At 31.0% G+C, this 15,417-nt stretch overlaps 1 protein-coding gene across 5 annotated transcripts in view; it reads right to left on the bottom strand.

Moving 5' to 3' along the window:
* Window positions 1-605: 605 nt before the first annotated feature.
* LOC129220500 (transcription initiation protein SPT3 homolog) overlaps window positions 606-15,417 on the bottom strand; it is a 91,054-nt gene continuing 76,242 nt past the window's right edge. For 2 of the 5 annotated variants that reach the window (XM_054854922.1, XM_054854924.1), the window contains 3 exons: window positions 14,045-14,149; window positions 1,777-2,197; window positions 606-733 (listed from right to left, as the gene is read on the bottom strand). In XM_054854922.1, coding sequence (XP_054710897.1) covers window positions 1,781-2,197; window positions 14,045-14,149 — 522 coding nt within the window. In that variant the 3' untranslated portion in view covers window positions 606-733; window positions 1,777-1,780. The remainder of the gene's footprint in view (window positions 734-1,776; window positions 2,198-14,044; window positions 14,150-15,417) is intronic. The other 3 variants (XM_054854923.1, XM_054854925.1, XM_054854926.1) reach the window with 3 other exon arrangements.

The raw sequence follows: 15,417 nt of genomic DNA, 5'->3' as shown, positions 1-15,417 counted from the left end.
TAAAAATGTAGTTATTTGTACAATTGACTTTTTGAAATGGAAATTCTTGCTTTGAATATGAAGATGTTGCTAGCTTGTTTTCCCCCCTTTATACCATACTGATATTGAAGTTAAATTTTGTACTTATTTAGATTATTAAACTATTTTGACAAATTTTGTATTTTATATTATATATTCAGTTGATATCTTTATTAGGTAAGATTCTTAATAGAGTTCCATTTCTTACTTTTAAAATCTGGTTAATATTTAAACAGTAGACAATGACTTTTGATGATGTTTGTGCATTTAGGCACTAAAGCAAATACAAAAAAAAGATTTTAAAAAATACTTATAGCTAAAATATAAATAGAGCCAATAATCAACATAAAGGTAGCACCAATTCTTTAAAAAAATAAATACTGCTTACAAAACCATTAATCGATATAAGTGCAAATGGTGAACAAGTAAATTACTACATAAAAGTATGCAGTAATTTCTTTATAATGTCTACTTTATTTACATTGATTATTGATCTTATTCATACTTAAACAATAAATTAAACATGTGCCGTGTCTTCATTGGCAAGAATTAATTGCATATGTAGGTTTAAAGAGCATAAAACTTCATTTAATGGTAAAAACTCAACTTTTATTTACACTTCTCTAAAATGGTTTGATTTTTATGTACAGCTGCTCAGAGTAGTTTTAAAATTTTCTTGGAAATATTAAGAAGTCACATCTCCTCCAGCATCAACCTGTAAAAAATAAATTTAAATACAATTTAAAAATAAAGTAACAAATTTTATTGAATTTATTAATGATTAAATTATTTTTAAAGGCTGTATATTTTAAACACACTGCTTAATTTGCTCATTCAGTGGTGCTCAAAAAGGCCACAGGAAAATATCTTAACACCTGTTTAAACTGTTGTCATTACATGGTAAAAATTCGGAAAATATTTTTTTAAAGTACACTCAAACTTGTTTTTGTGCGAATCTTTTTTGTGTGGTACATGAAAATTTCCATCAGATTGACTCAATTGACCAAATTCTTTAAAAAACAAGTGTGAGGTATATCTTCAAGTGACGACAGAAGCACCCCGATGGGAAGTCACTGTGACCTCCCAAAAACTTCCTTATTCAGGAAATTTTGTCCGACTATTCGGCAAAATTAATATCACTTGGTTCAATTTGATTTCATTTGAAAAAGCAATTCCTAGTTACTTTATAAGTTTTTTGGGTAATTTTCTACGTGAGACTTTTTTTATATGGTCCCTTTCACAGCATAATTTTTTTTTTTTTAATTGTGTTGCGAAAACAACTTTTTATAGCTATTTGTTAAGTTTTAAACAATATTTTTTCATATGATTTTTTCATGCGGTCCCTAGCCGCTGCATAAAAACAGGTTTGAGTGTCATCCTTTTTCATTTCAATATGTAGCAGTAATGAGTAATGGATAAAGAATAATTCCACTTAAAACTTGTAAAAATAGAGAGAACCCCGCCCAATTCTATAAAATGAAAATTTGTTTTTAAATGTAGAATTTCAAAGCTATGATCAATTTAAACAGAAAATTATTGTACCTTTGTAGTAACCAAAAGAAAAGAAGGGAAACTTCATTTTTATCTATCTGATGAGGCACAGTTCCGTACATCAAAAGTTTTAACTAAGGCAAGTATTACTGGCTAGCATTTTTTTGTGAAAATAATTTAATGAATATTAAAAATATTTGATGCATGTACACTTTCAGCACTGTTTAACTTAAAACCTGTTCAAAAAAAAGAAAAAAAAATTCTCACCTGTTTATGTTAAATCAAAATTAACGTATCTCTCTGGTCGAGCAGTTTTTCGTCGTGGGCGACCATATGTAGAAGAATCAAAATCCCCTGTTCTGGGAGAAGATGTAAATGACTTACGTGCAGTAGTATTATATTCCTTTCTTTTTAAAATTGTTTTGGAAATAGTTTTTGATGTAGAAGAATCAGAATCCACTATTCTGTCAGAAGATGTAGATGACTTGGGTGAATTAGTACTAAATCTTACTTTTTTTGATTTTGTTTTGCTAGTAGAGAGAAACTCTGGCTTACAACTCCCTCCTGTTAGTGCCTGATATTCATGCCCTTGAAGAGTAATATTTGATGTAGTTAGTGTCCTGTCTGTTGTTTCATCTGAAGGCTCCAGATTTGTTTCTGCTGTCTCTTTCCGGGCGGTTCTAAACCTCTGCATAACAGAACAGTAAACAGAAATTTGGCATTAAAAAATCCATTTAAATTAGTTTCACTTTTTATTTATAAACAAGCAGAAATTAAAATTATTTATCAAAGGAACACTAATGTGACTCAAGTTTTAAAGGCATAGGTTAAGTTCTCAAACGGTGGGTTGTGACCCCCAGGGGGGGTCGTGAGATGTGTCCAGGAAAGTCGCGGGATGAAGAAAAATATAAAGAAAATTAATTTATTGCTCTGTTTTTATTTTTAAAAAAAGAGTACACATAAAGCTTTTTATACACATACAAGTTGGTTTTTGTGTTCCAGGGTTCGTACGCCCTTGAAACACCTTGAAGTATATTGACTAATCGGATGTTATTTTCATACAGTGGCTCCCAAAAGTGGTCGTACACCTACGACTTTCAATGAAATAGGCCCTTATCCATTGGTTAGAATTAATATTTCGGAATAGGTGTTTTATTATAAGATCTATGATCTATTTTTAATAAAACTGCATGAAAATTTTTAATAAAACATTAAAACTTAATTTTTTAAAAATCAAAAACCAAAAAGTGCCGGAAATTTTATCTCACAAAAGTCTTCGTACACTTTGCAAAAATGTCAAATTAGTAAATAATCTAACTTTTTACTAAGTTATTATTTAGTAGAATATCATACAGTAACAACAACAGCTTTTAAACGTCTGGGAATAGATTTCATTGTTTTTTCTTTCTTTTTTTGTGCAATTTCTGAGTAAGTGTTCAGCCGCACTACGAGTCTTACTGTTTCTAGTTCGCTTTTCGTTTCAGTGGTGTATTTTCATAATCTAGCCACCAGATATCTCCAAATATGTTCCATTAAGTTTAAATCTAGCGATTGAGGAGATATTTCTAAGCTTAAGGACAAATTTTGAGGCACTAAATGCGAACGTGTGCTTCTTATCGTTATCTTGATAAAAAACTAAGTTGTTTCCGATTGCCGAATTTTGGGCTAATAGTTTAAAATTGTTTTTTGAAATATTTAAATGAACAGCATAATTCATTATTTCACCAAAAAATTCCAAATTTCCAAGTCCTGATGCTGAGATGCACCCTCACACAAGAACACCTTCATCTAACTAATTCTTAAGATTAAATTCCTCATTTTTTTCTTCCATTTACAATTATACAACAATTTAATCCAAAATGTTGAATTTATTTTTATCTATAAGTAAGACGTTGTTCCAAAATGTTTTGAGCTTATTTATCATTAAATTTACGATGGAAAGCATAAGTTTACTGTTTTTCGCACGAACAAGAAAATTTCTGCGGAAGTGATCCCATTTAATCCAGCTAATCAGAAACCTAGGCGAACAATTTTAGGTAAAAATTAAACGTAAAATGTTTTATTCAATTCTGCAGAAACTTTTTCAGTTCTGAAATGTGTATTTTTCATGTTTTTTTTTAATTGTAAACCTCTGATCATGCTTTGTTAACTTTGCCAGTTGACCTTTTCTTACCTTGTTTTCGATCCGATTCTTGTCTTTAAAGCATTTTATCAAGCACTCCTATAGAATAGTATAAATCAGCCAATTTAGAGACATTTCAAACCAATTTACGGCTACTGTGAGGGAAAAAATCATATTTCGAATCGTGTTTGTTGTTTTCTATGCATACCTGCCATTTTAAGATAATAAGCAGAATATTAGGGAATAAATACACAAAAAATTAAAGGCAAATGACTTTATAGTATCATTACAATGACAAAATAATAAAAAAAACACACATATGATAATTTTAATTAAGAATTTATTCGAAAATATTTCAGTGTATGATGACTTTTGTGGCGTATCTTTTCTGTGTCACTTCGTTTTTTGACAAATTTCAAAAATAAAATCTGGCAATATTTTGAAAAAAAAAAAACTACTGAGTTTTATTCAGAATGGCATAGGAATGGTGTGAAAAAAATTGGACTTCATATTCGAATTCAGTTTTGCGTTATTTTGGTTTTACTACAAAATTTCAAGGTGTACGAACACTTTTGGGAGCCACTGTATATGCTACCTTAGATTGGCATACTTTATGTTTAATTTTAGTTCAATATAAATTTATTTTATGGGAAACATGACAACATTGAACTTAATTCGCGAAAATTTGCTTCCCTTGTTTGAGATTTCAATCCTTTTGCATCATGTAAATATTTTTATATTTTTGGCAACTAGAAGTTATTTTGACACATGCTGCATCAGATTAGCTTATTTTATTTTTTATTTTAATAACTAAAGAATTAATTACTTTGGTCTTGTTTAATTATATGCTTATTTATTTTTGCAATTTTGAATTTAATTATCTTTAGCCAATTTTTGGTTATAACAGATTTTTTGAAAGAAAATTTAAATTTAAGCAATTGAGCACCTGACAAATTGACTTATAAAGCTTGTATTTTAAATATAATATTGAATAATAATTTTATAAAGTTGAATTTATAAGTACATGTTTTCTTTACGTCTGCTAAAATAATTAAGGTGTGTAACAGGAGGTGGTTGTGTTATGATTATTTACTAGAAATCTAGTAGTATTCGTTATGCCTTTACCTCCCTAAATTTATAATTTTCCCCTTTACCTCAAATGTGCAAAATTACTACTTTAGTAAGGTTGTGGGTACTTGGAATAGCTTACCGAAAGAGGCTGTAATCAGCAAAGGGGTAGATAGCCTTAGGAGGGTCATTGATCTTCATATGGTTCTAATAAATTGACTAGGACCAGCCTAGCTAGACCCAGTGCCTGTTGCTGGTTATCAGCAGGTACTGGGCCTGGTATTTATATGCATTAATTTTGACTTAATAAACTATTTTAATTTAAGAAATGAATTGTATGCATATCAAAAGTTTTGTTGTACATAGGTATATTCAAGTAATAGGGGTCATAGTTTTAAAAATTACAGTTTGGCATTTAAATATGAATAATATGGAAGGTACTACAGACTTAACTATAAAAAAAGGTTACTACGGTAAGCAACTTGTTCAAATCAAATGATTTCAACTTTCCAGAAACTTGTCTTATTTTAAGATATCTGACTTAAGACACAATGTTTAAGAATTTCCAGCGGAGTCCTTTGAAACTGGTTGATTAAAATAAACTTGCAAAATATAACGTGAAAGTTAAACTAAAAGACCAAGTGGTCGTGTTCTTTATTCATTGCAATTACCTACATTAAAAAAAACTTGGGGAGGGGAAGGGGGGCATCCCCATTTACAAACAAATTTATTTTTTTTACTCCGTCTCTCTCTCTTTTATAATTTTTCACTCCTTCATAAAAAGTTAAGCCCCGAACAAAGAAAAATCTTTAAAGACTCCCCAAAAGTCTATGTAGTTACAAAACAAGAAACAAACCTAAACTAATTCTCGAGGGATCATGAAGGTACATATATTTCCCGTTTAAATTCTATGTTTCGATCAAAAGATACCATCAGATCGCAAAAATGTCATTGTTCGATGATCTATCGAAACCGAAAGTAATCTGTTGTCAGGTAGAGACCCTATAGCGCCCGAAATAGATATAATTCAAACAAATTTTTTTATTTATTTTTGATGGGAAACAATATCAAAAGAAACAACATAAATCGGTGGCGTACTCAGAAATTACTTTTGTAGGCGCAAATCATTGCTGTGATAAAAAACGTAATTTTTAGAACTCTCCCACTGTAAAAAATTAAAAAAAAAAAAATGTGCCCATTACTTTGTTTCATTTTAAACCGTCAGGGATAGATTTTTTCATGAAGTTATAAAACTGCAAAGATAAATATCATTCAAAGAATACTAAAGGTACAGGAAAAAAAATTCACATAAATCAAAATCGGTGAAATCTTCACTATTATAATATTCCTAAAATCTTTCGATGATTATAACAACAGTTACTACGTAAAAATCGGTTTTAAAAAATGCGAGTTCATTGAAATGAAAATTTTTGAACATAATACTGTACGAAGTTAGAGTTATTCAGTTTTTTTGCTTTCCTAATTTAAGATATTTTTGTCACATACGGGAGATATTTTCATGGCATATTGGAGATATTTTCGTGCCAAAATTGTAACTTTTCATTTATTATTTTTCATTTATTAAAAAAACTCCTACAATATTTTTTAGTTTCTCTCAAAGACTTTTACTAAAATTTATCAACAATAAAATATATAACGAAAACTTCATTTTAACACATTTCCAACGTTCTGGTTCTCAGAAAATAAGAGAGTCTTCTAAATGCTACGCTGCCAAAGTCCTCCCTTTCCTTCAAAATTATTACAGAGCGCCTAAATTTTTGTTTTCAGGACTGGGTTCCCTGAAAATTTCCGAAAGAGAGTCCCTGAATACCTTGTTCTCCAACAACATGGGAAATTAAATAATATTCCCTTTTTGGGAATTCAATTTCAAAAAATTGCTCGACGCCTAACCAGGGCCTGATTACCTCACAGGCCAATTAGACATCGGCCTAATTGGCCTGGCCTAAGGGGCTCCAAATTACTGAAAGAATTATGCATAACAATACAACTATACGAAAAAATTCCATGTATTTTTAAAAGTAATAATTAAAAAATAATTACATTTTATTTAGAAAAGAACTTCCTTAAAGGAGAATTTTTATTAATTCTGCCACTAGGGAATTTACCATGCCACAATTTCGAGTGCCCCGAAGGGGATTTGTGAATGCACATGATAAATAATTTACATAGTTTTGGACCCCGAAAATGCATTCCGACAGGGCTAATAGAGTCTTTGGGGAGCCCTGAAATTATTGCAGGCCTAGGGCCTCACATTTTGTTATTCAGGACCTGCCCCTAACGCTGACAAATATCATCCGCAGTCGCGTTTTTTAGAGATTATAATTTCGAAAAAATAAGGAGAAGGAATCTCTGAACCTTTTCTGATAACATCATTGAAGAATGCTCCCCAGGACATCTTCGAAAAATTACCAGAGTAGAGCCCTAGTACAGCCTTTTCCCCTCACATCATTGAAGATTGTCTACAATAGCGATTTTGAATCTTCAAATTCGAAATATTGAGAGGGAAATGTAAATCGATTTGAAAATTCGATCGAGGACAATCCCTCAAGTCATATTACTAGTTTCACTAACGTCAACAAATATGGTATATAATCCGTTTTTAAGACATTAATTTAAAAAAATTTTCAGGGAAGTTGATTCGAACCTTTTCTCCCCTTAACATTCCAAAAATCGCCTAAAAACTCGTTTTTAGAACAAGAATTTTGAAATTTTCCCTTATACGCGCTCATCTTCAAGTACTGACCGATCCCCTTTCAAAACCAGTTTTATCACCTCATTATCTCCATATACAATGTATTTATTAAATATGATTGAAAATTTTGCTGGGAAAGAGAGATGGAGAAAGAAACTTTGAGAAGCTAATTTCTTACGGGGAAAAAATTTAAGTGCCCCTCCCCTTAAATTATTTTCTGGTTATGGCATAATGTGTCTCAGCTCCCCCTTCTTCCACGAAGTTCCTATGCCTCTGATTTGCATACTTATAAATGATTTGCGAACCTCTAATATTTTAGAAGTTATCTTTGAATGTGGAAATTGCAAAATTAAACCTCTTGGAATCTGCTTCTCTTTATGACCGAAGTTTTCAAACATTTTCAGAAAAACTTTCGACACAGTAGATCTTTGATCAAAGTGTCTCTTGTTGAAGAGAAAGCAATTTTGTTTTCCTATACTTTTTTGTATTATTGCCTTACTTCTATGTTTGCAGTAAATGAAATCTACATGCAATATTTTAGTACAAATTTAAGATATTGCCTTGAAAAAAAAATTTTTTGCCTTGAAAAGTACTTGAAAAGTGCTGAAATTTTTTCTCCCTGAAGGGTATAAACCCTGTTTTCTATTAGTTAGTGCGATACATGAGCTTGTTTGGAATTAACCAATTTTTTAATGTCTGGAATGAGCTTTGTAATGCACAAAACAATGTCATTTTCCAGATTCAAACAATTTCTTAATTTTATTTGTGTCGACGTCATGAGTCATTTTGTTTGTTTCTTTTTGGTACTGCATGCAATGATAGAACTTGAAGGAGCTGAAGGTCATAAAAATTCTGCAAGATTATAAAATCAGTAAGATCTTCCGCAGTCTCTTATTATAAAACTAGCTTACTACCCAACGTTGCCCAGGTGCTTTTCAATGCAACATATCTTTTGGATAGTTAAATGAATGAGACGATTCTTCCAAATTGACTGACGACGATTTTTACAATAAAGAAAAAATAGAGATGCACATATGTGTCAGTGGCGCCCAATGAAGGTATCATGATCATCTTTTTATCATTTTTTAGAGAAACTGAAGCTCCTCATGGGTTCGTACTGTGCACTAAATACTTTAAAAAAGGTTTAAAACATATATTTTGGGGACCTTCAGTTTGATAAATATACTGCAGAATCTTAGATGTTCTTAAATGACATTCACAATGTTCATCTTCATTTTTCAGAAAAAAACTTTTTGTCATTTCAGAGCTCCCAACACATTTTTACCATAGAAAAGGGTAAAAGAGGACCACTTTCAATCAACAAGAGGACTAAAGAGGACCAGTTAGGATTAAAAAGAGAACCATTCATTGTTAAACCCAGGGAAGCACCAAAAGGCAAATTAGCTGCCTGCTGCTAAATCCGTGAAGATAATTCGTTAATTAACCATAATAATGATTTTTAATGATACAATTCCTTATCACCTTATGTACAACTGAACTTTTTATCCATTGAATTATATTATTTACAAACGTTTGGATGTGGGGGGAGGGGGAGTGACAAACAAGCATGCAACTAACGATCTTACAGAGTAATTTTAACTGAAAAGTAAATTTCCTATTAATTAACAATTGAAAACTGGCTGATTATATATAATCAGTTAGGGGACCGATGAATCAGTGCATACCTAGTTATGACCATTTAGATACAGTTTTTAAAACATCTTAGCACATAGTCATTTACAAAAATTTTCATGTCACCAGTTTAAACAGTATTCATTTTGATATAAGGTACTGCAAGACAAGAATATATTAGTTTAGAGGCCATGAGGGAGGACCCCACCCCCTCCGGAGTCCTTGTTTTTAACATATATTTCCAACCCTAATATGGTAGTTTATATACATATGAGAGTTTATGACCAAACACCCAACCCAGGAGGTAATTTCTGGCTACACCAGGGTTGGCAAAAACCCGGGGTTCTTTAAAAAAGCCCATGGACCCAGGGTTTTTTTGGGTTTTTTAAATAAAACCTCCCCCAAAAAAAAACAACTAAAGTTGGGTTTTTCAAAAGAAATGTGTTTTTTTTTTTTTTTGTCTTTTTTTAGGGAAAATGTGGGGTACATGTAGCATATTGTAGTGTAAGTATATGACGAAGTGCAAAAATTGTCTTCCTGTAAAAAAAGCTGGAAAACTAGTTAAAATTCAGCGTTTTCTGAAGAAAATTATAAAAGACGAAAAAAACCCAAGAATGGTGAAGTTTGAGATTTTTTAATTTTCATTATTAACCAACAGTTAAGGCAAAGTTACTTCTCGAGTGATAAAACTATTGTTCGTTTTTAATTATTACATTTTTTTTTTTTTGCATTTTACTTTATTGTATTTCATTTTGTTATGCAAAACTACTGTAGAACCTCAAGTAGTTTAAATCTCTTTTTTACTGAATTCCAGCTTAATCAAGACATTTCTTTGAATTTTATGTTGCCTGTTTTTCTATTTCTGTGTACAGAGTAAGAAATACTCAACTTTTTCGTAAGATAATGAAAATAATGTACCTCTTGTTTTCTGTCGACCGTTTGAAAAATCTGTTTATTTCTAAAAAATATACCTTATGTTTATTTCAAGATTTGTGATGTGTAGGTTAGCAGAAAATAATTCACGTGAAAGTATTTTAACTAGATTAGTTTCCTCTGTACAATCTACAAATATTGAGAAAATCAGACGTGACAGGACTTGGTCAAGATAATTTTCAGTTATTTATTGACCAGTTTAAGAAAAAAGTTAAATACATTTATTTAAAATCTTTGAAGTATTTTTTAAATGCCGTTAAGAGTTAAGAAATACTATTGAAGTTCTAAATTCATTTTTTATGTTCATTGTCTGTGGTGAAGAACAAATAAAAAAGAAGTTTAAATTGTGAAAGTATTTAAATTAATTATTTTTTTTAAAAACTTCTCAGAAAGTTTTTAAAAACCCAAAAGTGAGCTAAATAATAGGTTTTTTTAAAATGGGTTTACCTATTGGGTCGAATTCGGCCAACCCTGGGCTACACTACTGCCTAAGCTCAAAAATACTAGAGGTTTGCAAATCATTTATTAGTATGACAAGTATCCAAATCATTTTTTCATATGTATGTATTAGTTGTTCTGCCACCAAGGTATTGTAACTGTCTTCAAGTATATATAAAAATTACTAAGAAAGAAAATATTTTATTGAAGTCACCACATCCAAAAATATGCAAATGCTGCTTAAGTGATAAAAACACTAAACATAAATTTAAGCATGATTTACTGAAAAACTTAATGTAATCAATTAATGTGCAAGTTCAGATTCATAGAGTTATATTTTCAAATTGAAAATACTCATTATGAGTATTTTCAATAACAAATAAGGATACAAAGAAATACAAAAGTAATTTATTTTTAACTTTTTTAAAAATAAAATTATATAATCTGAGGTAGCACATGTCAAAATAGCTTCAAGTTTCCAAAAATATTAAAATAATTCCAAGATGCAAAAGGATTGAAATCTTAAACACGAGAATCAAATTTTCTCGAAGTATGATCACTGTTGGCATGTTTTCCAAAAATGTATTTATTTATTATTTACTAATTTTAAACATAAAATATACTAGCCTAAGATAGTGGATGTGAAAATAACATTCGATAACCCAAAATACTAAAATATTTACAAGATGCAAAAAAATTGAAATCTCGAACACAAGAAGCAATTTTTCCCGAAGTTCGAGTAAGTGCAATGCTGCCATGTTCCAAAAATATGAAAGTTTATTATCTAATAATATTAAACAAAAAATAAGCTAATCTATCGTGGCGTATGTCGAAATAACTTCCGACTGCCAAAAATATCAAATTATTTACAAGATACAAAGAGATTGAAATCACAAACTCAACAAGCAATTTTTGGCGAAGTCCGAGTAAGTTTGAGTTGCCATGGTTCCAAAAACAAAAGTACTTTTTTATTTATTGAAATTAATCATAAAATAAGGAAATCTTAAAATAACTTCTGATTGTCAAAAACATCAAAATATTAACAAGATGCAGAAAGATAGAACTCCCTGCACACCCAGGAAGCTAGTTTTCGCGATGCTGCATATGGAACTCAAGTTCAGAAAATTGCACTGGAAAAATGTTCTTGAAAAATATTTAAGCACAATTCAATGATTTTCTACCGATTTCAAACACTTAAAAAAACTTGACATCATAGCTCCTCCCCCAAACCTCTCCATTTGCTAGATCTCCATGCTGCAGCGGTTAAAGGAGGAGTAATGACGTCAATCTGAAGTGAAACAGAAATAATATGGGAAAGACGGGTTGAATAGAAACGAGGCACCACGGCCACGAGTTTGGGCGTAATAGACATCAGCATACACTAAAGCAATGAAAACTTTTAAAATCTGATTTTTAAGTAAAAACAATATAAAAGCGAACTAAACGAACAAAAATGTTAAAAAGCGGTCAAAAGCGGACTTTACCCTTAAAAGCATACTTTGGAGGGAAAAGCGAACCATTTGATAGGCCTGTCACTTTTATTCTAGTTGTCATAAATAATTTAAATTTTTAAGAGTGCAAATTTTTTTCCCATCCTTGAAATAAAATTGACAGCTGTTTTTCTGAAAAACTGGGGAGTTGTAGCCCCCTCCCCCCCCCAAACACATACACCCCTTGGAAATAGCCCTGTCTAAACCCCATAGTCGGAACATTCATTACTCCGAACGCCACCGGATGAAAAAATACATATAGGGGAAACTGGGGGGAAGTGAAATAGTTTCTAAAAACTTTTCTTTTGTAAAATAAACAACCTGGAAATTTATTTTGAAAATTACAGTACGAAGAGAAAGAACTGCATATTTTGTAGTAAAACATGCATTAAAAAATTATATTTCATTTTTGGCAGTAAAATTGTACCTTCCAAAAAAAAAGTTTACTTTTTTTTTTCATGGGGCCAAGTAAAAAATATAATTCTTTTCTATGCTTCTTTCTTCTCTCCTCCAGCGGATCAGGAGGTTATTGCAAAAACCAAGAGAATATACAGGAAAGAATTGCTTTGGCGGTTGCTTCTAGCAGAGAGAGATAAGAGAAAGTGTGGTTGCGTTCACTAAAAAATCGAATTTTAGGGCAGTTGCTACATTTTGGTAGATGCTTGGACAAATGTAATGCAGGAGAATCTAACTAAGCTTGGAATAAGCTTTGGCCTAAACCTGACAACAGTGAAATGGAAAATAAATATGCCTGTAGTGAAGAACATGAAGATTTTGCAATAATGTTAAAGAAATGGTTGATTTTTGTCAGGCTATTCCTAGGTTTAAGCAGCATGACATAACTGCTGCAACAGGGTGGATGCACAGTGTCAAGAATGATCCAGGATACAAATTTATAGTGAAGATTATATTCTTTCCATTGTCACCAAGGAAAAATAAATTTGAAGAGAACTGTGATGAAGAACAGACTTTTGACCATCAAATGCTGATATGCTGATTGCATTTGAGTCAGCTATGAACTAGTCTGAAAAGCAATTCTAATGCTGATTACTGCAAGTGATGGTCTTAAAACAAATTTGGGAGCACTTTAAAAAAGTCACTCATTTTCTTCTGAACTAATTATGAATGTCTATTTTTTAAAACTTTGACTAATTAGCACAGTACAGGTAAAATGTGCAGGACAGGTAAAAAGCATATGTTCTGTAATCCAAATGATTTAACTGTTCAAACAGCCCCTGGCCGAAATTTGTTTGAATTAAAGAGGTCAGACAGTCACATTACAGTCACATTTTGTTAGCTGAAAATTAAGTGCAAATCACAGTCTGAGTTATTAAAGAATAGACTATGGTTTCTTTTGCTCCTTAGTTCAAACCAAAAGTAAACATTCCATTTGTGTTTATATTTTCCAGTACATTTTTTCACAGTACATTTCTATTATTAATAGACCTGGTTATAGATTTTAAACCTATAATTTGCAATTGTGTTAATAAATGTAAACATAAAGTAATAAAACAATTTTCATCCTTAGTCTGCATTTCATGTGCTTATGTAAACAAACCTGTTTTTATGCGGTGGATAGAGACCGCATAAAAAAATTGTTTGCTACTTCAGGAGTAGCTATAAAAAGTTGTTTTCGCAATACAGTTTTTAAAAAAATATATGCGGTGGATAGGGACCTCATGAAAAAAGTTTCATATAGAGAAAACCCCAAAAACTTACAAAATAACAAGGAATTGCTTCTTTAAACGAAATCAAAATAAACCAAGTGATGATAATTTTGCAGAATAGTCGGACAAAATTTTACAAATGAGAAAATTTTTGTAAGGTCACAGTGACTTCCCCGCAGGGTGCCCCTGTCATCATTGAAGATACTACCTTGCCCCACTCGTTTTATAAATAATTTCGTCAATCAAGTCCCAGAATTTTCATATTCCACACACGAAAAAAAATCACAAAAACAGGTTTGAGTGTATTAGCAGTTTGCCTAGGAAACTTTTTTGTGCTTTAAAATATTAATAAAAACCTTACATTCTCACAGAAAGTGGAATTAAATAATTTTATCAATTCTTTCGCTTTTTTGTAAGGCTTAAGGGTGGTCCTCTTCAGACATGTTTTTTAATTTTATTTTATGATGCTCACCTCTTTGAGGGTAAATGGGCTATAAATGGCCTTAAGTTCATCTACAGCAGAGTCAATTTCCTCTGGAAGAATAGTAGCATCATCTTCATTTGAGCGAAGCAATGCCTGCAATTAAAAAACAAAACCTTATAAGACCATCAGGAGAGAGATCCTTTTCTTCCATTCAATATCATTTCTTGTTTTGTATAACATCCTATTGCTATGACACCTTAAGTCCTAGTATATTTCAGCTTACAAAACTGTTTTATATATTCTATTTTGTGACATATTTTAACGAACTGCAGTGAAATGAAAATACAACAAAAGCACAGTAATTGTTACCTGAATATCAATTGAAAATCAGACAGGAAGACTTGTAAAACTCATATTTTGAATTACAAAGAGCTTGGAGTGCAGATGCAGATATTATACTAAATAAGACTTAGAAGCACACGTTTAAACTTCTCTAACGCTAATCATAATTGGTATGCATCAGCACTTAATGCATACCAGTAACAAGCAATAATAAAATCAATTTTGTTTTTAAAATTAGACAATAAGTTAGAAACAAATGGTGCAAATTAGGTGTCATTTATTATTCCATGTTACTTCAACCACACGCCAACACCCACCATCTTCGATTTTAATGAAACTTGGTATACTTATTCAGGGTGGCCAAAGGAAGGGGTACTAACTAAAAGTTGGCTTAGTTTTCCAATTAAATTATTTCAAACATGTAGTTTTAATTCGAAAGTATCAAATTTTGTATTACCTATGGGGAGAGTTCATTCCATGCTTCCTTTATTGCTGCTTTAAAGTTCTTGATTGAAAAATATTGCTGCATATTCAGGGATCAAAGCGACCAAATGAGAAAAAATAGGATATTTGCAGAAAAAATATAGGACACATTTTGAAAAAATATAGGAGTTATAGGACGCTAAAAAATATATATATATAATGATTAAAGTTTGCATACACATCATAAAAACACATCATTTTAGTGCCATTGATGGAAAAATTATATGTACATAAATTTGCATACCCCATTGATTTTTCCTACTATCACAACACAAAAATTTAAATTTCTTATGCACACAAAAAGAAGTAATATTATGGAAAAAGACAATTTATTTCAATTTAAATTGAAAATGATCTAGCAAATTACACAGAACTGCTTGACTCTTTCTGAGCAGCCTTTATTTTTTTTATTCCAGCATCTATTAATGCTTGCCCTGCCTCAATGTCTGTCATTCATTTACGTTTGAGTCCTAATTTTAATTTAGTATTTCCTTCATCTATCACTGACTGAGCTGAACTAATGATTTCTTTAAATCCTTTCAGTTCATCTCCAGAAGATTTTTTTCTTACATCATTCAATACACGTTGTACATTTT

This window comes from Uloborus diversus, chromosome 4, assembly GCF_026930045.1.
Source record: "Uloborus diversus isolate 005 chromosome 4, Udiv.v.3.1, whole genome shotgun sequence".
Classification (NCBI taxonomy): Eukaryota; Metazoa; Arthropoda; class Arachnida; order Araneae; family Uloboridae; genus Uloborus; species Uloborus diversus.
The sequence above is the reverse complement of the archived record's forward strand: the minus strand, read 5'-3'. Positions and strand labels throughout refer to the sequence as shown.